The following is a 27,634-nucleotide window of genomic DNA, read 5'->3' on the forward strand; positions in this document are numbered from 1 at the left end:
ACGCCGCCTGGGTTCCCAGAACACAGTGCATACAAGTCCAGCCAAGTCTGGGCTGGGGAAGGCGGGCCTGGCACGAGGAGGCATGTCTTCATCCTCTTATTCTGCACCCCCCAAAGGAAACATGGACACAATCCCAAGGACTGCTGCTTGGCTGCAGGAAATGTAAGGAAAAATCCTGATGAAAATGATAAAATCACCCAAACACAGAGGCTTTACAGCTGCAGAAGCAAGCTATCTTTACCATCATAACTCATTTTACAGATGAGAAATGGAGGTCTGGAAAAGGCACTGACTTGCCTCAAGTCAACAGCTAGACTTGGACTGGAACCCAGGTCTTCTGAATCCAGAGGCCTCTAATGAGTTCAGCACGAATCCTGTCTACACCACAACACATTCTCAAAACAACAGTGGTAATGACAGTGATACCAAAAGCCAGCATCCACCGAACACTCACTGTGCCCCCAACTCTTGGCACCTATTGTCACCCATTTTACAGATGAGGAAACAGAGGCAACTTGCTCAGGTCACCCAGTTAGCAAGCAGCAACACAAGGCTTTAAATCTAGATACGCCCCCTCACCCCCCCGCACTTGAAATCATGTGCACTCTGCTAGTTCTGCTAGGCCGAGCTCACCTGTCAGATGGAGATGGCCTGCTTACTTCTGATGCAGTGTCTCCTGACACCTCCACCTGCAGTCACCCACAGACACTTACTCAGAATCCTAGGGCCTGGGAAAGGGGCTTTGCCCCCACCCACAAGCATCAGAGGACCTGCAGAGAGCAGACTGGGCATTTGTGGAAACAAGGCTCCTCGTCTACGAGGCTCCAAAGCCCCAGCCCAGCTGTCTATGCTTCTGCTGTTGCCCCCGCCCCCACTCCCCACAGAGGGCAGTGAGGGAAGGCAGGAGAGACAGGAGTGGACAAGCCAGCTCTCGGGGGCCGCCTGCCACCACCTGGCACACCAGTGTCCCCATCATCCCTGTGGTATCCAGAGGTGCGGGCAATCCTCAGATAGGTAGGGACCCACTCTCAGCTTCTCCCTGGGAGTTTAGACCAGAGGCGGCCACCACAGCCATCAACAGCTATTCAAAAATGCCCCTCCAAGTGCAGGTCCCTCAGCCTCATTTGGAGAGAAGACAGGTGCACAGCACAAAAGAAGGATATGAACACCAACCACCTTGTGTGGGCAGGCTGCGTGAGTAGGTACATACGGTAGCATCCTAAAGAGAACTTGGGGTTGGTTTCTCTGAGACCTGACTTATTCACTAATTCAACAAATATCTGCATGTTCATTATGTGCCAGGCACTGATCTAGGTGGGGACCCGGGTGTAAACAAGGCAGGCAGAGTCTCTGACCTCATGGAGTTTAAAAATCTAGCCAGATGAAGATCACTGACTTGCCAAATAGAAGAGCAAAAAACAAAACAAAAAAATCTTTGTTTTTTTCCACACAGGAGACAAAGGCACTTAAAGGAACATTTCTATCTATCAATATAATTAGCAGATGAATCAAAGCTTTTAAATGCTAGTATTTTTTTCTTTTCTTTAGGTGACTAAATGAATTCATTCATATGTCAAACAGAAAAGCCAACTGGAAAAACCTGTCCCTCAGTAACACATTAGCCAAAGGAAACAAGTGATCCCGGTTCTCTCATTTAAACCCTCCTTTTCTCTGCAGACCTGCTGTTCACACGTGTTAAATATTAATTACAACTGTTACTCATTAGTACATAGCAGAAAGCTCACGGTACAAACACAATTGTTAATTTCCTCGCAGGCCCAAGGCATTCTGGGAAGCTGTGCAGGAGGCAGGAAGCATCATGGGAGACCAAGTAGGGCCAATGGTGGGGAGGACGTGGTACGGTATGTGCTGGGTGCATGAGGTGATGGTGGCAGGACTAAGATTCCCCGAGGAACCTCCTGCAGAGGAACCTTCTGTAGAAGTCGAGCATGTTCATTCTGAGTCCAAGCGTCTGAGTCACAGGGCTCGGTGGGAGCAGCAAGCTTGGAGCACACACAACATCCGTGCTACCAGCTTCGGAGCATTTGCGTTTGACCGAGTGACAAGTCACGAGGTCAGCACGGAGTGGGCACACTGCTTCTGCCTCAACAACAACCCAAGCCACCCCGCACCAGCACAGGGTACAGGGAATGTTCAGACCTGCCCTTTCCACACTCGAGATGTCAATGCAGCAGTGGAGAGAGCAAAGGCTCATTACTGTGTTTCCCCGAAAATAAGCCCTCGCGTGATTTTTCAGGAGGACATCCCCTGAACATAAGTCCTAATGCGTCTTTTGGAACAAACTTACTATAAGACCCGGTCTTATTTTCGGGGAAACACAGTAGCTGTGCGGCAGTGGGCAAGCTGCTCGCCCTCTGTGTGATGACAATGAAACCACACCCACGTTGCAGGGCTTCCTAGGGTTAATCCATGCCAGCTTTATAACTGATCATTTCCTGTCCTTCTCCCGCCACCCCCCCTTACCGTAATAGGATTATTTTAAATTAGCCAACTGAGCTGGCTCAGAGATGACTCACAACTCTTTAGGAAATAGACATACCTGAGACCTTACTTTCCTTTTCTCTGCCCTTTTAGATTCACTTGACGAGGCTGGGAAGGCGTCAGAATTCAAGAGGGTGCTCGGTTAAGGAGTGACCAACACAGCATTAGTGCCCCCCAAGCTGACAGTGACAAGTGTGTAACTGGAGGTTCCAGAATAAACCAGTGCACACCCGTACAGGATGTGGTAGGGGCACAGAGGACTCTCAGCCCAATCTGGAATGAGGGTGGGGAAGAGACTGGTTATGCCAGGGAAGGCTTCCTGGAGGAGGTGGCATTGATACCAGCCAAGCCAAGCTGTGACCTCCCCTCCCTAACTCCACCCTGACCCCAGCACCTAACAGTATGTACTGAGTATGTTCTAGGTTCTCAAAGTGGGGTCCCCAGGTCAGCAGCATCAGCAACACTTGGGACCTTGTTAGAGTCGCAAATTCTCTTGCTTATCCCCAGAACCTACTGAATCAGAAACTCTGGGGTTGGAACCCAGCCATCAGTTTAGTGCTTTCTCCAGGTGACTGCGACACATGCTCTGGGCAAACCAACCAATCCACAAATGTGTCACAGCTAGAATGGGGGGTTGGGGGGACAGAGGGGAGAAAGGCAGTGGGGACCCTCTCACCCTGAGACCAGTGAATAAAGAAAGGAAGACTCGGGTGGCTTATGGTTAGGACTCTATTGCTGGAATTGAGATTTAGGATTTCCAACAGAAGTGGTGCTTTCCACACCATCCATGTATCTCATTGCCAGGGGAAACTGGAATGAGCTTTGTAAATGGGTCCTCTGTGCCCTCTAAGTACCTCTTTGTGCAGTAGTACTGTTTTAGTAGTAAGTTTTATTTAATACAGCAAGCCTTCCCTGAACACCAATAACCAATCTCTCATGCATGACACAATCGGGCTTACAAAGTCCTTTCATCCAGATCTTTTCCCTTGATCATCACAGAGATTCAGTGTGGCAAGGGATGTGACGATCCCCATTTTATAGATGGGAAAACTAAGGCTCAGGGAGACTGAAGAACCTGTCTGAGGTCACACAGCTGGTGAGTGGTGGAGCTGGCATGTGAACTTGGGATTATCTGACTCTTCCTACTACTGTCCCACTGGCTCCTGACATGCAAGACACTGTCCTGAGCTTTCCAGGGCAGAGAAACGCGCCAAGGAGCTGGTGGGGAAGACAGACAAGTAATCCAAATAACTGTTCAGCACTGAGTCATAGGTCTGTCTTCTCTCTTTGCTGGGAGGCAGACCTGTCACGGGCTGAACTCAGGATATAGCCTGAAAAGTAGCTGCAACAGAGACACCTCTTCAGACGGTGAGTTGAAAATGAAATGACTGTTTCTCTACACGATCTTGAGGGTGCCCTTCACACATTGTTCTGCTGCCCTGCTCCCTGCGCAAGCACTCTGATCACTAGCTTCTAGCGGCAATGGCAAATCAATCATTATGGATGCAGCTTTTAACTCACTCACTGGATTAAAAGGAAATGTTGATCCATCCTCCGTGTGTGGCCTGACTGCCTTTGCTAGAGGTCTCTGGCAGTTCCCTTCCCCGCTCTGGGCCATTTGCCCAGAAGGACAAGGGAGTGGGGTGCCACGTATGAGGGCCTCTCCCTGTGTGAGTGGTGGCAGAGCGGGACCAAAGCGCGTGGGGTGGCTCTCATCACTCCCATGCAGGCTCAAACCTCCAGAACTTGGGCTCCTACAGAATCCTCTGCTGGACCCATTCCAAGAGGGAACATACACCCCAGTATCGTATCCTACCAGCTGTAGACACAGGGAGAAGTCGGTGCGAGGGTGATGAAAGGCATGTGAAATTTCCCGTGGGCTCTGGGAGGGTCAGGGCTCCCCCCGTATTTTATGCAGCATCTTGGATTGCAGCAGGGAGCCCAGATACTGCCTGGGTTAGGCCTTATGCTCTGGAGTTGGACTTCGCAGGTTCAAATCCAGGCTCTGTGGCTGACTAGCCATGGGTCCCGGGGGCAGGAGATTTCTTCTCTTTGGACCTCAGTTTCTTCATCTGTAAAAAGAGGAAACTAATCGCCTAGAGGGCGGTTGTGAGGACTGAATGAGATAATGCACACAGAAAGTGCGCAGTAAATGTCAGCACTTTCCTGAAGCGATGCCCTGAATGCCTCACCAGGACTCTCTGCAGCAGGAACATGTCCTACATGAGGGAGGGAATAGCTGCTTCCAGGACAGGTTCAATCCCTGTCCTTCCTGTGGCCACTCAGAGATGTGAAGACACCAAGTCTGTGCACCCCCAAGCCCGGGCCTGCTTCTCTCCACCCAGCTCCTCTACCCCTCCCTGCGTGCTCACCTCCTATGCAGGCTCCATTTGCCCATCTAATGATCTGTACTACAAATCCCAGGGGCTTCTCAGACCCGCCACGCGAACCAGTGCTGCCCTGAGACACTGTGCAGTCACCCCAGGCTGCTGATTCGGCCCCACAGAGCCCTTGTGTGGGCCCTGAGTTGCATCTGGGGACTGTGGGCTGCGCAGGAAGGCCATTTCTAGACCCACCTGGAGGCCTCCCAATTTGTTGCTATAAAGATTCCCAGTGGGTGAGTCAAAGCAGGCTAGGAACTGAGTCCAGCCAACTCTGAAGGTAGGTGTCTGCCGGGTGAGAAAGGGGGCTGACAGCTTGATGGAAGCCACATCACGTCTCTGTGGATGGCAGGGACACAGCCGGTTTCCTGCAGCCAGTGGGGAAACCTGCCCGGGCATCTGTCCTGGGGGCTCAGACCCAGGACAGGACCTGCTGGACTGCTTGGGGGTGGTGTGGGGGTTCTGGCTGAGGCCACAACCACCTTCTAGGAAGGAGGGCAGGCAATGAAGGCCCAGGGATTTTTGGAGAGCTTGTGGTATTTCTCACTCACCAGGCCACACAATACTGAGACGGGAAGACTTGACTCCTAAGAAGCTATGACCACCCTACACCTTACAATAGCTGTTTTCACTGACAACCGGGAAGCGATAATCGAGCCTTCAGCTCCCAGAGTCTGCCTGAGATGGGAAGGGTCTGACTTCCATGAAGGCTGTTCTGGAGCCACTGGCCCAGAAGGGCTACTTCTGTGGAGAACGCCAAAGCGCCCTTTTGAGAAGTGCCTCTTTTCATAAATGCGATACAGGACAGCACTTTGAAAGGTACAAAGAACTTTGCCTCCTAGATTGAATCATGGAGCTAATTCAGAGGCCTTTCCTTCTCCCAGTCTCTGATCAGCCTGCTGGGGTCCTGATGGCTGCAGCGTGGCGGGATCCCTGAGGGTGGCCGCAGGCCAGCTTCCCAGGGCCGGCAAAGCCCTCTGACGTCCACTCGGCCTCAATCGTGCTTCTGCTTACAAGTTCCCAGTGAGAGGAAGCTCCTTATACACTTTCAGGTATAACTAAAGTTCTTACCGTGCACCTGGACCCTAAATCCCTATGATTCCTCCTGGGTGGGCCCAGCTCTGCTCTCTGTGGGGGGTCCCCTCACACTCCACACCCTTTGAAAATTTAAAAACACTAACCAGGTTCCCTGCCCAGGTTTCCTTATCCAGACTAAACATGCAGAATCAAAGAATATAGGACTGGAAAGAAACGGTAATGATTTTGCCCAGACAACTTGATCCTACACAGATGTTTCCTAGCTACAGATCCTGCACCCCAGGCTCTCAGGACCCCTCATAGAGCTCCCAGAAAAGCTGTGTGGGCATTTCGAACAGGTATGGTAACAATGCGCACAGGGCTTAGTGAAGCACTAGTGACGGGCTAAAAGCATGTGCGTGCGTGCGTGCGCACACACACACACACACACACCCCATTCACTCAGGCAGGAACATTAGCCTTCATTCTTGAGCAGCCACACTTCTGGGTGTACAAATGGGATGGTGGCAGCACTTTAGCAATCAAGCCAATTGAGCTGTTGCGATTCCTCCTCATGATCCGATAGGCGCCCCATCCACCTCTCACTCCATCTCCACTCTGGGCTGAAAAACAGAAGGGTGCTCCTCACCTACCAACAACTGCACCCAACAGGCTCTGTTCACAGCCATGGGAGGGACCCGGGCGTGACTGAAGGCCCCTGCTCACAGCATTCCTCCAGCCCGAGTGAAACTTCGGTGTAGAAGCTTCCTTCTACACTCCCGAAATCAGAACCAAGCCAAAAGCTTGCTGGGAAAAAGCACAACCAGTATATACGCTGGAGCAGGACACACAGAGCTAAACCAACTTGATGAGACACAGACGGGGACATAATTCTGAGACTGTCTTCTATTGGCCGCCTAAGACATTAACCTATGATGACACTTCTGATAGCAACTGAGCAACATGAAACCTGGTCTGGAATGGATACCTGTGGCTCAAAAACTTACTCAGAGATAGTTATATCTGAGACCTTGTGATCTTTTGTGAAAAACTGAATGTACAGAAGTTCTACAACCATCTTTGGCTAGAAGTGGACAAGTTCTGGCCTGAGAGCCTTCTGAAAAGTTGATGTCCAGTGGGGTAAGTGCTTTTCACTTCAACATGCACACGAATCACCCCGGGGTCTCGTTAAAACTGATTGTGACTCTGTAGGTCTGGGGTGGGGCCCGAGACCCTGCGTTTCTCACCAGCTCCCAGGTGGTGAGATGCTGCTAGTCCAGGGCCTACATTTTGAGCAGCAAGACGCTAGGCTAGAGCATCAAACGTAGCACAGCCCTTAAATTACCTGCTCAATCCAGGAGAGGGTGAGATCCCACACCTGCCTGCAGTGCTATCTCCTGCCACGGGCCCTTACGGTCTGGAGAGTTGTCACATGAGCCCCTGTAGCCCTTTAATCAAACTGGTATTTGCAAAGAGCAAGTTCTCAAACAGCAATGGCTCCGTTCTGGCTGCTCTCACACCCAGAAGGAGCACAGCCTCTTACCAGCCATGTTAGGGGACAGGGACAGTCTTTGGATTCCCTTGTGCCAAGGGAAGCGAGGCGGCTGTGAAATGCCTGGGAGAGACCGTCAGCCACACGACTACGCTCATCTCTGGTTCTGGACCAAGCGCTCACAGCCTGGCAGGCGAGACCAGCACCTTCAGAACGAACTCTGCACGGTGAGAGAAAGGTTCACCAAGGAGGAGTGCAGGAAGCTCAACAGGCCAAGAGAGGCGTAAGGAAGCCCACAGGGCGCATGGCTGAGTACCGGGAAGGGCTCACAAATGGTGCCGTTTGAGCGGGGTCCCGTGGAGGCACGGGATTTTTCCAGATAGGATAAGGCAGGGAAAGGCGTAGTAGGCAGAAGGAATGGGATTCACATAGTGTGCTACGTCCAGGGCACTGTGAGTCGTATGTGCTATAACAGCTAGAACATCAATTGAGGGGATCAGGATGGGGGAAGGGCAGAGGCCTGACTGTGGGGGCCAGAAAGGAAGAGAGGAAGGGTCTAGTCGTGCACGAAAAAGGGAAATTTCACGCAAAATCAATCTTCAACAAATTAAAAATAAAAACTCTCCCTTTATGACCTTCGATGTGGCAAGAGTTAAATTAGTCACTTGATGTCTCATTTTTCACATGTCTAACCTCTTAGACACATAAGTTTTTTGCGTCTGGCTTTTCCCCTCTAAACATTCACCATACGCATTTCCCTCGGTGGTTACTCACTTTGTCAACATCGCTTTTTAGTGGCTGCACAATATTCCAGCTAATCAGTCCCTACTTGCTGGCCCTTCAGGCTGTTCCCCATCTTTTATGATCAGACACAATACCTTTTCTGAATTTCAGATCATAACCTTGGCATGAATCCTAAGGACTGGAATTAGAATCAAAGGGTGCGAACGTAAGCCTAAGATCGGTGACATGTGTGGCGGACTGCTTTCCTAAGGGCTGTGAGCGAGGCGGTTCAGCACTGAGACGGATCCCTGGATTCTAGAATACCAGTCTCAGAGTGGGGTGGGAGGTAGCCACCCAAGTTATTCAAGGGGCGCTTGGGCGGGGGGGAGGGCCAGGCCCCGAGGTCAGGATGTGCGCAAGGCTGTGCTCTGAGCAGGTTTACGCTAAAGCTGGGACAGGAGGCACGCAGGCCTAGGACCGCTGTACAACTAGACGGAAGCACCGGAATGCCTCAGGCCCAATAGGAGCCACTCTGCAGATTGGTTTTCTTTTCGTTTCTAAGAAAGTTCCTTCTGAAATCTTGGCTTCAGTGAGCTAGAGCATTATCAACGGGACCAAGACAGACTCAGACAACGAGATTATCTGGGCCATCTTTAAAGATTGGGGAGACTGGAACTGAGACCCAGGATTTCCCTTTGGCCTGGCCTCCCTGCCCTCCAGGACCCTCATCACCTTTGAGGAGTCCAGCTGTACTAGAAGAGAGGACAACCCAACTAGATGACCAAACAAAGCCCCGTGGGTTACCTGAGCAGGCAGGCACCAGTGCAGTGACTCCCTTTACCAAAGGTGAGTGTCGAGTGCGGCTCAGCGGCCGCCTCTGCACAGGGCCACTGGCTTCTTACCTGCCAGAGCTGGGATGGTGACCCGGTTCCACTCCCATGGCTGGTCATACTCATCGGCGGGCCTGTCGTCGTCCTGCGGCAGCTTGCTCTCCCGCAGTCGGGGACTGACGGCACTCTCTGGGTCTGAATCGATGCTCTGGCCCTCAGGTTCGTAAGGGGTGTCGTACAACTGGAGACCTTTGTGCTGGGACCGGACGCTTTCCTGCCTCTGAAATTCTGCAGGCGAAAAAGACGGGCACCGAGATGTAACAGATGGGCAACACACATGTCCTCACGTGGGACCTGCCAGGGGACACCCACAGGAGTTCACGACTGCCAGCCAAGGAGGGGAGGACCGCACAGGAGCAGCCCCTTTCAGGGTTTACCCCCACCCCCCCACCGTGAAGGCAGCACCTCTGCTCTCTTCGGGCGAGGTTTCCTCACTAGGAGTAGGCTCACGGACCTGATGACAGAACCAGAAGGCTCACTGCCCCCATCGGATTGCTCATCGCTGTCTCAAGGGCAGCGCACAGGAGGTCCCACGTGTGTTCTAGCACCAGCCCAGAGCAGACAGAGCTCTCACCGGTCACTTTACAAACGAGTGGGGTCTTCCCCACTAGGGGTGTGCCCCATCTGCTGGACTTTCATTTTCCATCTGAATAACGAGGAGACTGGGCCCAGGGAGCCTCAAGTTTTCACCAGCTTGCACTTTCATTTTCAAAGCCCTAACAAGCCTCTCCCAGGGACCCGGGGTTACCATTTTCTCCCCTACAAAGCTCCACGTGTGACCCCTTCCCAGCATTTGTCTCCCCCAGAGCCGGCCTGTCTTCTAAAACCCTGAGCACGTCCGAGGGACGTGAGAGCAGATGTCCACTTCTGCATAAGGGAGGAAAACCCTTAATCTTCTGGAAAGAATGCCAAGGACTGGCTCTGGTGTGGGCTGAGGGGCCACCTCCTGTCTAGACGAGGCCCCACCCAAGGGACATTCATTCCAGCTGCTGCTCATTCCCGAGAGGCCAGTGGTAACTGAAGGATGGATGCTAGGATGCTACAATTGGGTGCTTCTGAGTCAAACAGGGACCCTTTACTTGCTTTGATCATAAACATCCACTGTGTGCAGGGCCCACGTGGGGACACAAGGAAGGGAGGGTTTGCTGTAGAGGTTGCTGTCAGGAAGCCCCCCGTTTCCAGAAGAGATACAACGACCTAAATCACCGTAATACTCTGTGGCAAAGGAGCTCAGTGCAGGGTCTGTGGGGGCCAGTGAGGAATGAGGCGGGAGGAGAGAGAGATGACATTTGAACCGGCAGCTCTGACGAGTGGAAACAGGAGAGGACAGGATTCCTTGTGGCAGGACAAGGGCCGGCCAAGGCAGTGGGGCTGGAGAGAATGTGCTCACTGCCCACTTTCTGGTTTTACTGTGCTCAAATCTATGTAACATTTGCCATTCTGACCATTTCAAATGTATAGTTCAGTGGCATGAAGCATATCCACACTGTTGGGCAACCATCACCACCATCCATCCCCAGAACGTTTTCATCTTCCCAAGCTGAAACTTTATACCTTTTAAATACTAACGCCCCATGTCTCCCTGTCCCAGCTCCTGGCAACCACCATTCTATTTCTGTCTCTATGAATTTGATACTCTAGGTACCTAAGGGGGGAAAAAAAATCATACAATTATTTGTCCTTCTGTAACAGGCTTATTTCACTTGGCCCACTGTTTTTAACTGTTTACACATGTTGTAGCATGTGTCAGAATTTCATTTCATTTTAAGGCTGAATAACGTCCCATTGTATGTCTAGTCACTGTCCCCTTTTGTGCTGGACCCAAGGAGGTGACAGAGTGGAGGTGAGTGAGGTCATGAGCGTGAGCTGTCGCTTGAGGACTCTTGAGGCATTCTCCAAAGCAGAGTTCCAATGGCATAAAGATATGGTAGAATCCCGCAGGAATTCTATGCCTTGAAGAGCAGCTGACAGAACAGACGAATGACGCCAGCTTCTTCTGAGCAAGAGCAGTGCTTCTAGGCTAGGCTTCACGATCTAGGGTCAGCTCACAAACACGACAAATATCCTGCCTCCTGCACACGCCCTCATACGACAGAAGGCGACAGAAGCTAAGGAGGCTGTGCCAGTGGTCGCTAGTGCTGACATTAAATAACATTAGGGTAGTACTGCCCGAACTTCATTTAATCATGTGCTGACTTCATGAGTTTGCTGTTTTTGAGTGCCAACTGGCTTATTCTTTACCATTTTTATCTATGTTGTCTCATGCTTGTCAAAGAAAATGAAATCATTTATAAAGTAAACTTCATATCCCCATCCCATAAGCCATCATCCAGAGTTGATAAACAAAAAGAATGAAGAGAAGACCAGGTAGGGACCCTCCCCGCTGGGAGGCTGGCCCAATGCCAATGCTTGCTTTCTCTCAGCTGCAAAGGAGATGAGCAAATACGGGAGAGCTGTGGGGGACCCCGGCCGCAAACGGAGACACCTTCTTTGGCAAATAAGGATAATTTTCTCTTTTTAGAAAGAGAGAGAAAGAAAAGGAAAAAAACCTTCTCCCTACGTGGTTCCCATGCCACCTAAAATCCCGTCTCCTCTGAGATGTCTCATCCTTTGGCAAAACACGCTTTATTAGGTCCCATGAGTAAACTGGGATCATTTCTTCGTTTTGAGGACGACAGATCTCTTTTTATGGGGAAGGAATAGGAAAAAAGAGCTTTATAAGGTAGGACTTGGTCACTTTAAGGTAAAGTACTGGAGACAACTCTGTAAAGCACTGAATCTACCCACCGATCTGCTCTGCTTTGCCCAGGCCTCGTCATCGCATGGCTCTGGCCCTGGTTCTAAGAAGTGCTGTCCTGACGCCTATCTTTGGAGAATTCTGAGGGTGGAGGACAGCGAGAAAGCAGCCGATAGGCACTGACTAGGAAAACCACTTTCTTCTTCATCCTATTTCACAAGCAGGACCCGCAAGCACTACTGGGTACTCTACAGTTCACAACGCACTTCGCATGCGAACCTCCAGTTAATCTTGGGCACCACAAGGCACTTCATGAATGCTCTTCTGTGGGCCCCCAGTAATCAGGAGCACCCCAAATTCCAGTTCATTAATGACCCCGACTACAGTGATGAAGTACCTGGAATGTGCCAAATGCATATAGTTTAGTATTATACAATACTCAGAAGAGATGGATATTCTACACAAATACCAACCTAAAAGGAAAACACGCGCAGTGAGATTAGCTATTAAATTAGAGGGCCTCGTGCATACACCTGTCATGCAGGATTTATTGTTCCAAGAGCATCTGTGCCTTACAAAGCTGGGTGAGTAATGGCACGCAGTCAGGGCAGGGGATGTTATAATGGTAATCATTAAAACAAGCTTTCCCCCAAGTTACATGGTGAATTCAAATTTTCATTAAGGTCCCAACAATAGGGAACAGTTAAGTAAATTATGGCATGCCAACTGGATGGAATATTAAGCAGTCATTAAAATGATAAATCTGAAGATTATGTTGCTACATGGAAAAATGTGCCTGGAATTATGCTAAGTTAAAAAGTAAAATACAAGATTGTTTATGTGCTGAGAGGAAACCGTACAGTGTGGGCTTTCCAAACAAGCCCTGGACAATGTGGACAATTCCCCAAGGGGAATTCTCCTCCTCACTTAGGAATTGCTGAAAATCAGTGTCACATACTTTGCCCGTAATATCTAAACTCCGATGACAGCAGTGTTGTAAGTACAGATACGCAGGAATAAGGGGCTGAAAACCTGAACCAGGAAGATAAACAGCTGCTGTGGATAGAGGTAGGAATTACTGCATAACTATTTTTGAATGTTGTTTTAAATAATGAATAAGGATGCTAGTAAAGAAAAAATGTAATTAAGACAGGAACACATAAAAGTAAGCATGATTTTTACGCAGGTTGGGCTTACAGGAGCTGTGTGTGTTTCGGAAGCAGCTGCCTTTCCCTGAGAGAACGCCCATTTAGGGAGCATCTCTCCCAGGAGAGGTTTGCCAGGAGGCCCAGGAAGTCGAGGGCTTTCACGCCAGGCCAGCGTGCCAGCATCACAATCTCTTGCCTCAGGACCAGGTCCATCCTCCTTCTTACCCAGACCAATCTGTGTCGGTCCAGAGACTGCTTTAATAGGGGAGCTGGTGACCATATGTTGTAAGTCACAAGTTATCTGGACATCACCATCTATAAATTCATGGAAAATGACCTTTCATATCGGGTGGCAGGCTGTGATTTCATGCCTGTTAGGCAGAGAGCAGAAACATTAAACTGACAAGGTGGGGATTTCTGTTGACTTCTGGAGTAGAAAGCTTTTCAAGTGGAACTACATATGGAGGAGGGGATAAAAAGGAAGGAGAGAGAGCGAGCACTGGATTTAGAATCAGAATGTTCGGCGGTGAAGGGACCCTGAGCACAGTCATCAAGGGCACAGAGGGTGAGGCAGGTGCTGACCAAGGGCCGCAGCCATGGACAGGCAAAGGCCAGCGGGTTGTCGAGCCAGAGAGCATCCGAGCTTGGGGCCCAGGTCAGAACTCGGTGCAAAGCAGAAGCCCACTGGGTGGATCTGACAAAGGTTTCGAGTTCCCCAAGTCCACGAACGAGCAACGAGCAATGAACTATGTGCTACACTTCACTCGAGTATTCACCAACTCTATGCCTCCTCACCCCTGCTTTTTCTTTTTTGGTTTGGCTGCCACGAAGCTCAGAGTTCATTTTAATGCGTAACGTCAATACCTATGTTAGCTTAGATACATACTGTGCAGATTCACTCACTCATCCTTCTGCATGGACTTTGTTTACTATTATCATAGCTTCAATAATACACATTTCTTTTTATTATGGACAGCCTCGATTCTATATTTTGAAAGCAGATGAACACACGTGTAATTGAAAAATTACATAAAAGTATTTATGGGAAATACTTTTACTAGTAAGACGACTAGCAGAAAAGAGACCTTTTCTTTACCTCTTGACCTTCCCTTCAGGAACAGAAGGAGGGCGGGGCATGGCTTCCTTCTCCGGGAGACTGAGGCCAGGGAAATCAGTGCACATTCCCTGGGGGACTGAGCCGTCCTCATACCCGGCCAGGCATCTACTCAGTGCCCAGCACCAGAGCTAGACGGAGACGAATGAGACACAGTCCTGGATTTCGGGGAGCCCCTGACACAATGAGAGACGGTTCAGGTTCTTCAACAGGGAGCAAACCTGACACTTCAACTCAGCTGGGAGAAACCTCGGAGGGCCTTGAAGAATTTAGACATGAGGTCGTGGTACAGAAAATGGGCATCTGATTGAGCACAGGGGCTGGAAGCCTGAGGTAGACATGGGGAAGAAGGGCCGTCCGGGGGCCCAGGGAGGGAGGAAGCTGGAGGCAGGTGGAATGGATCCTGAATGGCCTCGACTGCCTCAGGACGGCACCTTCAGGAGTGTCTACCAAGGAAAGGAGCCCTAGAACCTCTGGGCAGGGTGGAACTGGGTGGGGAGAGGCTGGCACAGACGTGCAGGAGCCCAGGTAGAAATGACAGACGCTGGCCTGCAGGCCCCTCACCTCTAATTTTCCCAGCTGGGCTTGTCTGGGAATCCACACCAGATCCCAAATCACAGGGTGGCAGAGCTCAGTCAGGGATATGTCGCCCATGGAGGCCTCCATTTCCAGGCCCTGCCCGGCAGTGCCATCAGACCTCTCCCACGTGGCTTCGAAGCCACCTGGACCCGTGCCCGAGATGCCAGGGACGCGGGTGGCCTAGACTCAGAGGTCCAGGCAGCATCACTAGCATGATGCACTCACCACACAAGGGGCCCTGCAATCGCCGCCGAGAGGGAGGCACAGCCCTGGGTCCAGGTGAGCTTCAACAGCACAGTGTGATGGCTGCAAACATGATCCTGCCAGACTGCGTGGGTCTGGATCCTGGCTCCAGGACGGGGACTGGGTCAGGGTGCCCGTTTCCTCATCTCTGCAGGTGGGGACCACAGCACCCACCTCGGAGGGATGTTATGAGGATTACACAAATTCATACACATTCAGTGTTTAGAACAGTGCCTGGTACACAGCAAACACTCTAGGGACGTTGTTCTATGTCAGTTACCACGACTGGGATGTCCTCGGGACACCATTCCAAGACCCTGCCTCCTCTGAGAGGGCCCATCATCCCCCTCGGGGAAAGGCCTACTTACTGAACTCTGACAGGACAGCCCTGTGTTGGAAATGGAAGGGTCTCAACACCAACTCTGAACTACTTCCGTTTCTGGATCCACAGCTTAAGGGGTTAGCTGCGGCTCTGGCTCCCCAGGGGAGCCCTGCTCTGGATCAAACATTGTACGCAATATGAAACACACAGAGGCGGTCTCAGTGACCAGGAGTCTAATCGTGGAAACTGAGGCCCGGGGAAGGGAAGAAAGTAGCAGGGGCAAGGCCTCTGGTCCTCTAACTCCTAGACGAAGGCTCTTCCTCCTTGCCTTTTCCAGATGCTTCCTGACATCTCCTTATCAGGCCGTCTTGTTTTTAATCTTCTGGCGGCACGGGCGTGTATTTCAGTCAGGTCTGAGGTGTGAAAAAGCACAGCCAGCACCCAGACTGAGTGAGGAGCTCCACGGGAGAGGCGGGTAGCTGTTCCTCATTAGACACGCGGCCAAGACCCAGCCAAGTTCCAGGGCACCACATCAAAGGGAAAAGACGGGACGTTTCCCCATTTGAACTGTTAAAACATTTGCTGGAGAAAACCCCCCTAACTAGGGTGCTTCAACAGATGCCTGGATTCAGGTGGCCCTCGGAGGCCGAGGTGGCAGCCTGGGGCAGCAGGAGTCCTTGTGGGTGGACACTGCAGGCCAGCACGGGCACGGCAGGGTGGCTCAGAGACAAAGCCTGGCGACAAACCCAGCTTGACACAAGCAGGAGGCCACACCTCCTCCTGCTCTATCTAGTTCAGTTTCCGGAGCTGTCGAGAAGCCAGGAGACTGACTAATTGGAGTTCTCTTACCACCTCTTTTCCAGGCGTGCACAGAAACACCCAAGAAACAGAGCGTGAGCTCTGCGGAAGCAGGGGGTGTGGAACGAAAACAATGGTCATGTTGGAGGGAACAGAACAGGCCTGTCATTGGCAGTGGAACCTGTACTGCTGCTCTTTTACACTCAGCCTACAGGTGAGGGAAAGGCCTGAGTCTGAGTCAGGGAGCCTGCTGTGCTCCCTCCCCTCGGTCATCTGTACAGTGACAGCGTCGTCCCTTGAGCCCCCTCGTTCTGTGGCACCAGAGGGGAGTCAAGCCTGCAAACCTGATAACACCAAACACGCTTTCCTCATGACTTAAAAGGCCTCGTGGGCCTTTTCGCAGAGCTCTCAGCTGCTCTCCACAGTTCTGGCAGCATCCTTTAGCCCTGCCCGTCACTCTGCACTACTCCAGTGACCGCCTTCGCGTGCGGAGGCCTCTGAGCGGCTGCAGGCCCGACTTCTGTTGCCATCCCCCGTGGAGATTCACTGAGGCAAACTCACTGCCTGGTCCCAGGCTCAAGGCAGCTGCGTGCAGGAGTCTCCATTTAGAGCAGCAACTTCCTCAAGAGACAGCTTTCCGATTCCACGTCAACTACAAGATCCAAATTCATAGGCCAGCAAGGAAGCCTGCCTGCTTTTCTTTCTCAGAGATCCCCTGAGACCTTACTGTGTGCTAAAGTGTACCCCAGGCCAACGAGGAGCACCCCTCGTTGCCACCCCTATGGTGGCAGACGAGGGTCCTGCCCCTCCCCCGACACTCCTGGTTTAGCAGGAGAATCGGGACCCCAACATCAAGCACTAAGTTAATACCAGTTACGAGTTACTGAGCACCGGCCAGTGCCAGGAACTGTCCTGGGCATTGGCTGTGTATCATTCCTCATCCCCAGGACACAGGGAAGCAAGTGCCACTTTAGTGTACAAGGCAGACACTGAGGCTCAGACAGGTTCAGAGGCTCAGCTGGGCGACCTCAGTTCTGACTGGCCCCATGGACCGACCGTGGTGGAAAAGAAGCAATGCAGTCCTTGAGAGTTTGAAAAACTTCAGAGAGGAGGTGGCGTTTCACAGAATCTCAGGTCCTAGTAAAGGAGACCCTTCAAGGGTTAGGGAAGCTGAGGCATTTGTCTGGTGTCACAGACAGTGAATGATGGGGTCAGAGTCGAAATGCACTCAGAAAGAAGGGAGATTCAGATAGGTGAAGGCAAGGGCACCAGGCGAAAGGCGACCACGGCCGGACAAGCACAAGCATAAGGTAAAACCAAACAGTTAGTGTTGCCTTGGGCCCAGAGCTTATGAGGAAGAGGAGACGGGGAGTAGCTAGAAAAGGAAATTGGAGCCGTGCTATGGAGGGCCTTGGATGCCAGGAGGGCTGCAGACTCGAAAGGGTAGGAAACTGGAAAACGTGGACCAGGATCCTTAACCAAGTTTGCGCGTGGGCGCGTGCGCACACACACACCTTTTCAAAACCTGACAGGAAATCCAGGGTGTGGCAATCAGCTAATGATGACCTGAAAGTCCGACCCTGCAAACAGTTAGGGTCTACCCTTTCTAGAAGCAGACAGACAATGCGCAGGCTCCAGAAAGAGCACATACTCCCGCAAACAGCACACAAATGTGGGAATGAGCATTTCCACTAGGATGAGGGGCAGAGGTTGAGATGGCACCAACATCCTCAGGGTGACCCTGAGGGGCGGGGGGTCCCCTGACACCTGTGATGCAGACAGAGGCCAGGGCCCAGCAGGGACTGCCCGGGGCCTTGGCCAATGCGCCAGACATGAGTCCAGCCTTGTGTCATCTGAATATTGATGGCCATGCTTAAAAAGAGGGCCAGCCACCCACTGGTGCAATCTTCCAGTCTGCTGGGCATGGTGAAGCCTCAGCTTCCAGAGAGGCCTCGGGCTACACTCTAATGTGAAAAAGCCACAGGGGACAGGCTTTCACTACTACCCCCCTCACCGCGCAGCATCACCTGCCTGTTCTCACGGAACCTCACAGAGTGAGCCTTGGAGGAGCCAGGACCATACCCAAGCCCCCTCCCCACCTGCATGGTAAGAAATCTGCAGTTCAGAAAAGTCGAAAGGTTCAGCAAAGGTCTCGAAGGCTCAACGCTACATAATATTCTCTAAGAATTACTGAGTGCCGAGTGTGCCGAGGTCTGTGCTAAGTGCACTGCCTCCAGTGCCTCGTTTACTTCTCACAACACCTCTATGAGGAGGTGCTGGTGACGTCACCCCTTTAAAGGCAGTCACACAGCAAGCCAGCAATGAAGGCAGCCTAACTCCGAACCCCATGCAGCTTAACTTCTTAACCACGCAGCTGTCTACACTGCCTTTCCCACCCAAGTCGGTATTCCCTCTACTCCGCCAGGTCCAAAGCAACACCAACGTGTTCAGGTCAGCAAGGGGAGCAAGCACCGGAAGAACGGAGTCCTCTGTGCCCAGTGATGCCAGGCAGGTCACTTCCTCCCTCTGGTCATCAGTTTACTCAGTAGGCAAGGGTCGTCCCGAGGTTTATCTGACTAGGACCACACACAGGTCTCTACAGGAGTCATGGTCAGGCAGTCTGGGAGGAAAGCCAAGGGTGGTATCATAAAGAAGAAAGCTGCTCACTAAGGAGGAATTCAAGCACATTCTAGATCTTTACAGGGATGGTCAACACATGCTGCGGGTCCCGGTCTGGCTGGCCCTAAGCAAGTGATTACACACTGGCATTGGGCCCAGGGTGCCAGCTTCCCAGTGCAGGCCCAGGGCCTCTTCTGAGCATGACCCTTCCCTCCACCTGGCGAGGGTACCCCTTGCCACATGCCAGGTTTGCAGCCAAATTGGTAAAACCCATGCACACCCAGCCGGTGGTGGAAGCAGCTCTGGGGTTGGTCCCAGGGTCACTGCCTCATGCTGGGGGGTGATGCTGGCTGGCACTGTGCTCTGTGCCCTGTGCAGCTGCCTGGCCGGAAGCGACTTGCTGAGATCTGGCAAGCTCTCTTCCCCTATCTTCCTTGCTCTGGAAGTACTTCAAGAGAGGCACTGATCCCCTGGGGACTTGGACAACCTCAGCCTTCTGGACGATGGCGACGAGGCTCCTGGCCTGGGACCAGCCTGGCCCTGTGCTCACCAGCTGTGTGACCCTGGACAGCCGCCTGATCCATGGGGCTAAGATTCCTCGAGGCGGGAGGGGGTGTGGCACATCTTGGAGGCCTCTCTGGCTCCAGAGTCCCTCAGTCTGATTCTACGAATAGTAGATGTACACACATGCTTCTTGGTCCAGCACTGGCTCCAGCATGTAAAGGAGAAGGAGACACCGTTGAGAGCACTCGTCCTACAAGCATGCGGGATCCTTAACCTTCATTCTAATCACCTTCCAGCAAACTCCTCCAAAGTTCAACCTCAATATGCAACGGAAGCCCTGCCTCACGAGAAGCTCTAGTCCAAGGCACAGTTGTGCTTTCCTGCCTGTGATGGTTAATTTTGTGTCAACTTGACTGGGCCCCACGGTGCCCGGATATTTGGTCAAACATTATTCCGGGTGTTTCGGAATGAGATTAACATTTAAATCAGTAAACTGAGTAAAGCAGATTGCCCTCCCTAATGTGGTGCGCCCTGTCCAATCAGTTGAAGGCCCAAACAGGACAAGAATTCTTCTTGCCTGACAGCGTTTGAACTGACACTTTAGCGTTTCTCCAGCCTGTGGACTTGAAACACTGGCTCTTCCTGAGCCTACTAGCCTTCGGACTGAAACTACACCCTCAGCTCTTCTGGTTCTCAGGCCTTCAGATTCGGAGAGGAACAACACGATAGGCTCCCGAGTCTCCAGCGTGCTGACGCACCCTGCAGATCTTACAAATTGCCAGCCTCCATGATTGCGTGAGCCAATCACTTACAATAAATCCCATGGTTTGGCTCTGTTTCTCTGGAGAACCTTGACTAATACATGCCTCTATGAAGAGTCCTTCCCCCACATGCCTAGCACATGGTCCTGGGATGGGCTGCCTGTCTGTTCCCCTTCTCACGAAACTGTTCTTGCAAAGACTGTGCACCAACACAGAGAGAGAGCAGGGTCTATAAAACCTCTTTATCTCCATGCAGAGGGGACCTCCCACGTTTCCTGGCTCTAAACAACAGGGATGCAGCCAAACATCCGCTCCCTAAGAGGGACCAGAATTCCACCCTCAGGTCACCTAACAGTAGCCAAGCCACTGCGAGACTGAGGATCTCAGCAGGGATCCCTACCTGGCCCAGGAGTGACCATCTGCCCAAGGCCCACCCACACTTAAAAAGACCAACAGCCAGACTCCCTCATTCCGTACAGCACTTCCTGGTCCACAGGGCTCCTTACTTTATTTGGTTATAACCATCCTGGAGGCAGAGTAGCATCTCCATTTAACAGGGCAAATGGGAAACCCAGAATTGAAGGGACTTGCCAAGTCACAGAGTGAGAAATCAGCACAATTCCTAGGTCTTTCCAACTTTACTGTCACATCTTGTGTTTCTTGGTATCACTGCACTAAATACCAATTATACACTTTTTTGTTTTGTTTTGTTTTGTTTTGTTTTTGTAAAAGGAGTAGGAAAGGGAAAGGTTTGTGTGGGTGCTACAAGAATTAGGAATCTGAAAGCTACTCCTGTTCAGAATTACTTTCAAGTAGCATTTTCCTGCCAACAGCTACCACAGATTACACCATCCACACAACCATCTCAAGAATTATTCGGAAGGAAACATCTGGAGAATGAATGCTCTGATGCTGGAAAACATAAGAACAGCCCCTCCTCGGAGCCCTAAGAAGGTGTCCTGAAGAGACTCCATCCTGTGTGAAAAGTGCGGCCAACACCTCAAACATGAGAGTAGAGGCACCGCGAGGTTCTGAGTGGAGGCAGCCACCTCACCCCGGTGGCATCTTCCCACTGGCTTCCCTCTCGGGTGCCCTGCCCGAAATGCTGCTGCCCCAGAGCTCTCAGAACTCCAAGTCCCGGGTTTCTGTTGGGTTTGGGACACCGAGTACTGAACCTCACAGTGTGCTAGAGGCACTGCAGTGGCTTATAGACAAATTGGACACCATCACTAGCACTTCCCTTTAAGAAGCTTGGAAGGTGCTCCTGACATTTCTTACCACCCCCCATGCCCTCCACGTTTGTGGTGAGAGATCCTCAGCCCAGGGACCCCGAGACTCTCTATCATGGTTTTAGACATTTGCGTGTTCCGTTTCCACCCCCACCCCAGCTGCTGAGAGCCGAGTTCAAGTCTGACCCATCTTGACACATCCCCTGGGATCCTAGCACAAAACATGGTTTCACAGATGCTCTGTAAATACCAGTTGAAAGAACAACAGAAGCAGTCTTTCGCAAATTTAGGATTTAGCACAGAAAAAGGTATTTTTAAAATGTGTGTCTACCTTAGGGAGGGAACTATACTCTTAGAATGGTGGAAGGAATATAAACTGGAAATGGCCTTTTCAGAGAGAAAATTGGTGGATCTAACAAAAATTAATTATCCTATGGCCTGAAGTGCCACTTCTGGAAATTGATTCTCCAAAACCCACACCCAGACCCACACACAGAAATAAACGCACATGGATGTTAGCTGCAGAACGTAACAACGAAAATCTGGAAACAAGTTAAAAGTCTATGAATAGGGAATGACCGAATACACTGCACTAGAGTCAAATGAAACCATTCAGAAGAACTAATGACCTGGGATAAGGTGTGTGAGGCAGAACAGTGTTTAGTAGAGTAGGATAGCATTTATGTAGTTTGTAGTATATAGGGACATGAATTTTTATAAGCAAATAGGAAAAGGGCTAAACGGATATACAACAAATTACTAACAATAATGCTTGTCCCTGAAGAGAGATTTCACTTTCTATTCCCTATATGACCGTATGTCAAATTTTCTTACCTAGAGCACATATTTTTTAAATATAACAATTTAAAACGTTTTTAAAGGAAGTTTCATGTGCAGATGTGGCACAAGAAATGATCTTTATTATTATTATTATTATTACTATTATTTGTGATGGCACCTGTTGAGTGTCTACTTTGAATCAGGCACTGTGCCAGGAGTTTTATATTAACCCAGGACAGAAGAGGAAACTGAGGCTGGGACAGGAAGAGTAGGTACCTGAGGTCACAGGGTGGAGCTAGGGTTTCCCACGTCAGCTTTCCTCAGAGCCTGTGCACTGCTCACATGGCTCCCTGCTTCCTTTGGGAAGCCCCCATGGCTGTGGAATTCCCTCATCTGCTACTTAACATTCCGGAGGCTTTAGATCGACAGCTTCTGCTTTTGTGACTGTTTCTTAACAATTTCCATTTCGTGTCATGCTGACGACGTTTGCAGTTTAGGAAACAGAGTTTGGAAAAAATTATGTTTTAGTTTTTAACTCTAAGATGTATATTTTAATTATAACACGGCCCCCAAACATGCCCCTCCCTGGTCATCCATGGCGTGTTCTATTTTTAAAGATACCTTAAAGAACTACAGTTACAGTCTACACCACAAAGACAAAAGTTTTCCCAAGACACACAGCTATAAGAACAGGCCCAAATCACCTTTCGGGACCTGCAAAGGGCCCCCACTCTCTCAGGGGCTTGATACCCTTTCTTCTAAGCGACAACTCAAGGGAATTCCCATCAACCAATGTTGACCAGCAAGCCATGAATCAAAACATCAACCTAAGACGGGTGACAGCAAACAGGTTGCCCTTTGGGGAGGGGCATGCCCAGGGACGAAGCAGGTCTGCACCTCAACCCTGTTACAGAAGAGGCTGCCTCCTGCAAGGCGGCTCCTTGCAGAGGGGATCAGAAGAGATCACAGACAGCGCAAGTTCTTATCCACAGGACTGACCCAGGATTCTAGGTCCAACACAAGAGATGTGATTTGTGCTTCGGGAAATGGACTGAGTCCTGCCTCTGGAAATTCATGCGGCTAGAGGTGGTGAGGGAGAGGGTCCGAATATCAACTAGCTTCATTAGTTCATTCTTTCACTCGCCTGCTGGCTCACCCTACTGAGCACCCGTGTTACTGGTTTATGGGGAAACAAGGATCAATCCAACCTGGCCCCTGCCCTAGAGAAGCTCACAGCCCAAATACAGTCTTCTCTGGGGCTATTTAGTGAAGTGTGTCACCTGCTGAAGTACTGCCAGGCTTTAGCGGCGAGGCAGCGGGAACCACCAAAGGCTTCTGAGACCAAGGATGCGCAGGGGTCCTGGGGCTGCCACTCTGCACCTTCTCCTGCGCTAGCAGGGCTGGGCCTGTTTCCCCAAAGTGTAGACTGGATTCTCATTGCCACCACACACAGGGAAGTGGCAATGAACTAAATGATGGTATTGCACTGTATCAACCCCACGTCCTAGGGCAAGTGTTATCTGGGGGATGCCTGTGAGCCAGAATCAAATGCTATGGGGGCCAGAGATGGAAACAGGGTCTGGGAGCACCAGAGTGTATGTGCGTGTACTTACACGTGCAAACATATACATGTACACACACATGCAGAGCCACACGTGCCACACTAGGCCCTCTGGCAGCCTAATTAATACCTGAGTTCCTCAGAGCCTCCATCCCACCCCTGGTCAGCAGGTTTCCTCTGTGGAGGTGGGGTGGGGATGGGGTACAGGGGTCAGAAGCATTTCTTATTAGGTGTACATACACGTGAGCATCTCAGCCAGGAGTCAGGGGCACATGGGGTGACAGGAAGGGACTCTGATAGAATGACAAGTGGAAGCCCATATTAAAAGCATGTTCTTAAGGCCTGTTGAAGAGTCTTCTCTTCCTTTTTCCTGGAATGAGATGAGGCTTAGCACTTGCCTTTTGGATTAAGTCTTGTGACCCAGTGAATGAGAACTGGGGGGAGGGCAGGGTGGGAAAGGAAGCCTATTTGAGTGTGGATTAAATTAGATGGAAAAGGAAATCACAGAAAGAAAAACGAACCAGGCTAAAAATAAGGCAGCTCCAACATTACTGTTAGAAAATATAACTCCAGCTAGGCAGGGAAACCAAAGTGGTACAAAACAAAAATTATAAAGTTCCCACCTAAAAATAACTGGAGGACTAAAGTGGACTCACCATGGAGGAATATGGAATTTCTGATACGAGCCTGAGATTGTAGTCTCACTGGATAGGGAGAAGTTGCCTGAAGTCTGGAATTTAAGGTTCTCTTCCAACTATGAAGCTGGCACTAGAGGACTGAAATCCACCCTGAGAGCATTCTAATCTGTCACCTCCAAGACCTACAGAAAACTCAGAATGGGACGGCAGGTCTGAAGCCAAGACGTAGGGGCCATGGGCAACTCAGGCTGGGGGTCAGGAGACCCTGGGCAGCCCCCCCCCCCACAGCTTCCCCATCTGCAAAGTGACCGAATGTTGGGCAGCTGTTGACTTTGGTTGTTCATTTATTTACTCAATCACCCACTTTTCATGGTGTTCCTTCATTTTCACATTTTATAAAGGTCTGTAACCCAGCAGCACAGGAATTGTAGAAAGGGTCCGTGAGGTCTGGATTTGACTCTCAACTGGCCACTTCCGAGCTGGTGACTGGCGAGCCTTCCAACCTCTCGGGGCCTCCAGCTCCACGGCCAAATGACGTCACTGGAGCTCAGTGAGTAACAAATGAGGAGCGCTGCGCATGTGAATAATATTGCCTTCTGCCCCACCCCTCACTCGAGTTATGTTTCAGACCTTGACCAACTTGGAATAAACGCAAACATAATTCAAATGATTAACCTCCATCTTCCCCTGATAATGGACTGCTTCAATCCGGGGTGCAGGACATGTTGGCAAAACCACACACCAGTCCGCACACTTTGGAAGTGGACTCAGGAGACAGATTTGAGCTCTGGCCCTGTCATGTACCAGCTCACGCCCTGTGGGGAGCAACCTGCCCCAGCAGAGCCTCAGCACTGTCTGCTGTGGAGTGGGGAGAACAGATTACCATGAACTTCACTGGGCTGTGCTAAAGTAAAACCAGACAAATGGTATAAAAGTGCCTTGTAAACCATGAAACCCTATGCAGATGTTACAGATTAGGGCGGCATATACATACATGTGCACCGCTAGAGACAAAACCTATTCCTAGCTGACATCTGGTATAAATGACTCGCCATTCAATTAGTTTATGTCCACAAGGAGAAGACCTCTCGTGTCGTTTTTCTTTTGTAATATCGGTCATGTGCAGAGCCTTTCACGGATGCTGAACAAACAGAATCAACTTCTAGCTCACTATTCAATATTTTTGATACTCATCCCCAAAAGGGAGGACCTTGCAATGTGTGACAAGGTTCCGAGAAAGCATAATCTGATTGCAGGTTTCAGAAACATGACACATATTTTGTATGACACCTACCACTGAACAATTTAGAAATACTCTGGGAAAAGGAGTGCCTTTTTGTTATATATGAACCCCCTAATAACTGGAACCAAAGCTCTTCCTGAGCGTTTCATTAAGTACATCATCTGCTCACGTTTGGCACTTTTCCATGAGCTGGGAACCTACAAAAACTGATGTGGTGTGACAGCTGAGTTGGTGCTGCCAGACAAGCTTCCTCACTCGGAAACGGGCTGGGGACAGCAAGAGCAGGGAAGAAGGGGAGGGAGGGCGGCAGCTGTCATGTTACAGCTGCCACCATGCAGACATGCACTTCAGATTTCACTCACGTCCCCCTGACGGAGGCACCAGCCACAGGCTACATGACTGGGCTCCATGTTCATCCTGGTGAGACAAAGAAGCCAAGCGTCCCCGGGGAGGTCCCACCCTCCCAGGGAATGTCTCAATTCTCCTTTTGTGCAAGTTTTCCTCTGGCGTTTAAACCTGTTGTCTCCTGGGCCTGATATGGCAACCTCTTGCCCACCGCTGGCTTGGAGCGGGCTCTGTTGTCCCACTGTTCGTGTCCTGCTGCCAGCTCAGAGGGGCTGGCTGCTGAGTCCTTCGCCAGCCCCCGACCACTGCCTGCCAGTCTGTTAAAGTGTTCCTCCACAAGTGGTGGTCACAGAGTGGCCGAGCCTGAAGGAGGACAGGACCTCAGGGGTCCTGCTGAGGGCCTGTCACCAAAGTCCATGAAAATCTCATTTATCCTCCACTTGGAGGAGGCCGCCCTCTGCCTAGCTTGCTTTCCTCACTGACAAGGTGCATTAATAGAGGGAATAATATTGGGGGAGGAAAGGCAGGGGCAGCAGAGAAAAGGGAGGTGCTCAAAATGAGGAGGGGAACAAATGTATTGAGAAAACCCACCAGCACCTGCAGGGACCCTAGTTATACACCTGAAGGGAGCTGGCTAATTCCCGTCATTCTCATCTGCTCTGTGGAGAGGGTCGTGGTCACCGGGACCCCCCAACTGCATGCACTCCCTTACAGCTGCCAGAAGGAATGGCTTCAGGTCAATTACTCTAAGAGCCAAAGCATCATCTGAGGCAGATGTCTTTCAACATCCAGTTGGCTCACGTCCAATAATTCTATACAACAGGTCAAATCATTCTGATTCCTGGGGGTTTAATTTGCAACTAATTTCTCTTACAGGCTTTATCAGGAAGCTCCCGCTGTTTAAAATGAGATGTGCTGGGGAGCGTTAGGGAGGTTTCTCTATGTGGTGGACAACCCGAAATGGCTGTTTTGAAAAATGCCCCAGCTGGAATGGCTGCAGCCATTTTGTGTGCCCACCGTCTGCTATCGCCCGCCTGTGGGAGCAGACACAGGGCGGCCTCCCGTCCACAGGCTTGATTGAGCGTCTCGATTTCCAGGAGGATCTGAAGCCCACCTCTGCCCTCACACCAGAGAAGAGCATTCCAGGTTCTGCCCTATGTCACAACCGTGGAGCTCCGCCGCAGGTCCCAGTGGAAGCCGGCTCAGGAGACAGAAGCAGCCCGACCAGCCCTGGATGCAGGGTCCCTAACCCAAGGTCCCTCGGCCGGGGCATGTACAGGGTCTGTGATTTCATGCATAGGTGCCCACACTGCACAGGCCTGCTCTAAGTACTTAAATAACGCAGCAAGTCTTTAAAAATTTTTGGTAGGCCAACTAACTTAGGCGGGAGTCAAAAACCCTCATCTTTACCACACGCTGGCCACTGGTCAGTCACAACTGCCAGCACGTCCACTCTGTACCCGGCCCTGGGCCAGGCTCAGAGCCTACTCTCCACTCCCCTGGCAATGACCTTTCCTGTCAGCTTCTCCTTTCAACACCCAAAGGCCTTCAAGGCCAGGCTTAGATGGCACCTTCCTCAAGTGCTGCCCCTAACCACCCTGGGGAGGCATTTTGTCCCTTAGCTGCCCACTGCCCCAATGATTATCTGTTCCGTCATCCGTCAATTCATCACCAAGGCCTCATGACATTTCTTCCAGTGCTGCCTTAAACCGCCATGTGACTGTGTCCTCAACTTCTTATCCTGGGCTAATTTTCCAATTTGACTGAGGTTTTTTGTTGTTTTTTAAACTTTTATTTATTTTTAAGTGTGTTTTTCCAGGGCCCATCAGCTTCCAGTCAAGTAGTTGTTTCAATCTAGTCATGGAGGACACAGCTCACAGTGGCCCATGTGGGGATTGAACTGGCAACCCTAGTGTTACGAGCATCATGCTCTAACCACCTGAGCTAACTGGCCGCCCCTTGACCTACGTTTTTGAGAGCACAGGCTCCATGGGATCAATCTGTGTGC

The 27,634-nt window shown here is 50.9% G+C and overlaps 1 protein-coding gene across 2 annotated transcripts in view; it reads right to left on the reverse strand.

Annotated features, from left to right (window-relative positions):
* SHB (SH2 domain containing adaptor protein B) overlaps positions 1–27,634 on the reverse strand; it is a 133,700-nt gene that overhangs the window by 43,373 nt on the left and 62,693 nt on the right. For both annotated transcript variants that reach the window (XM_033123441.1, XM_033123440.1), the window contains exon 3: positions 9,018–9,233. In XM_033123441.1, the coding sequence (XP_032979332.1) occupies positions 9,018–9,233 (216 nt within the window). The remainder of the gene's footprint in view (positions 1–9,017; positions 9,234–27,634) is intronic.

This window comes from Rhinolophus ferrumequinum, chromosome 12 (genome assembly GCF_004115265.2).
Source record: "Rhinolophus ferrumequinum isolate MPI-CBG mRhiFer1 chromosome 12, mRhiFer1_v1.p, whole genome shotgun sequence".
Classification (NCBI taxonomy): Eukaryota; Metazoa; Chordata; class Mammalia; order Chiroptera; family Rhinolophidae; genus Rhinolophus; species Rhinolophus ferrumequinum.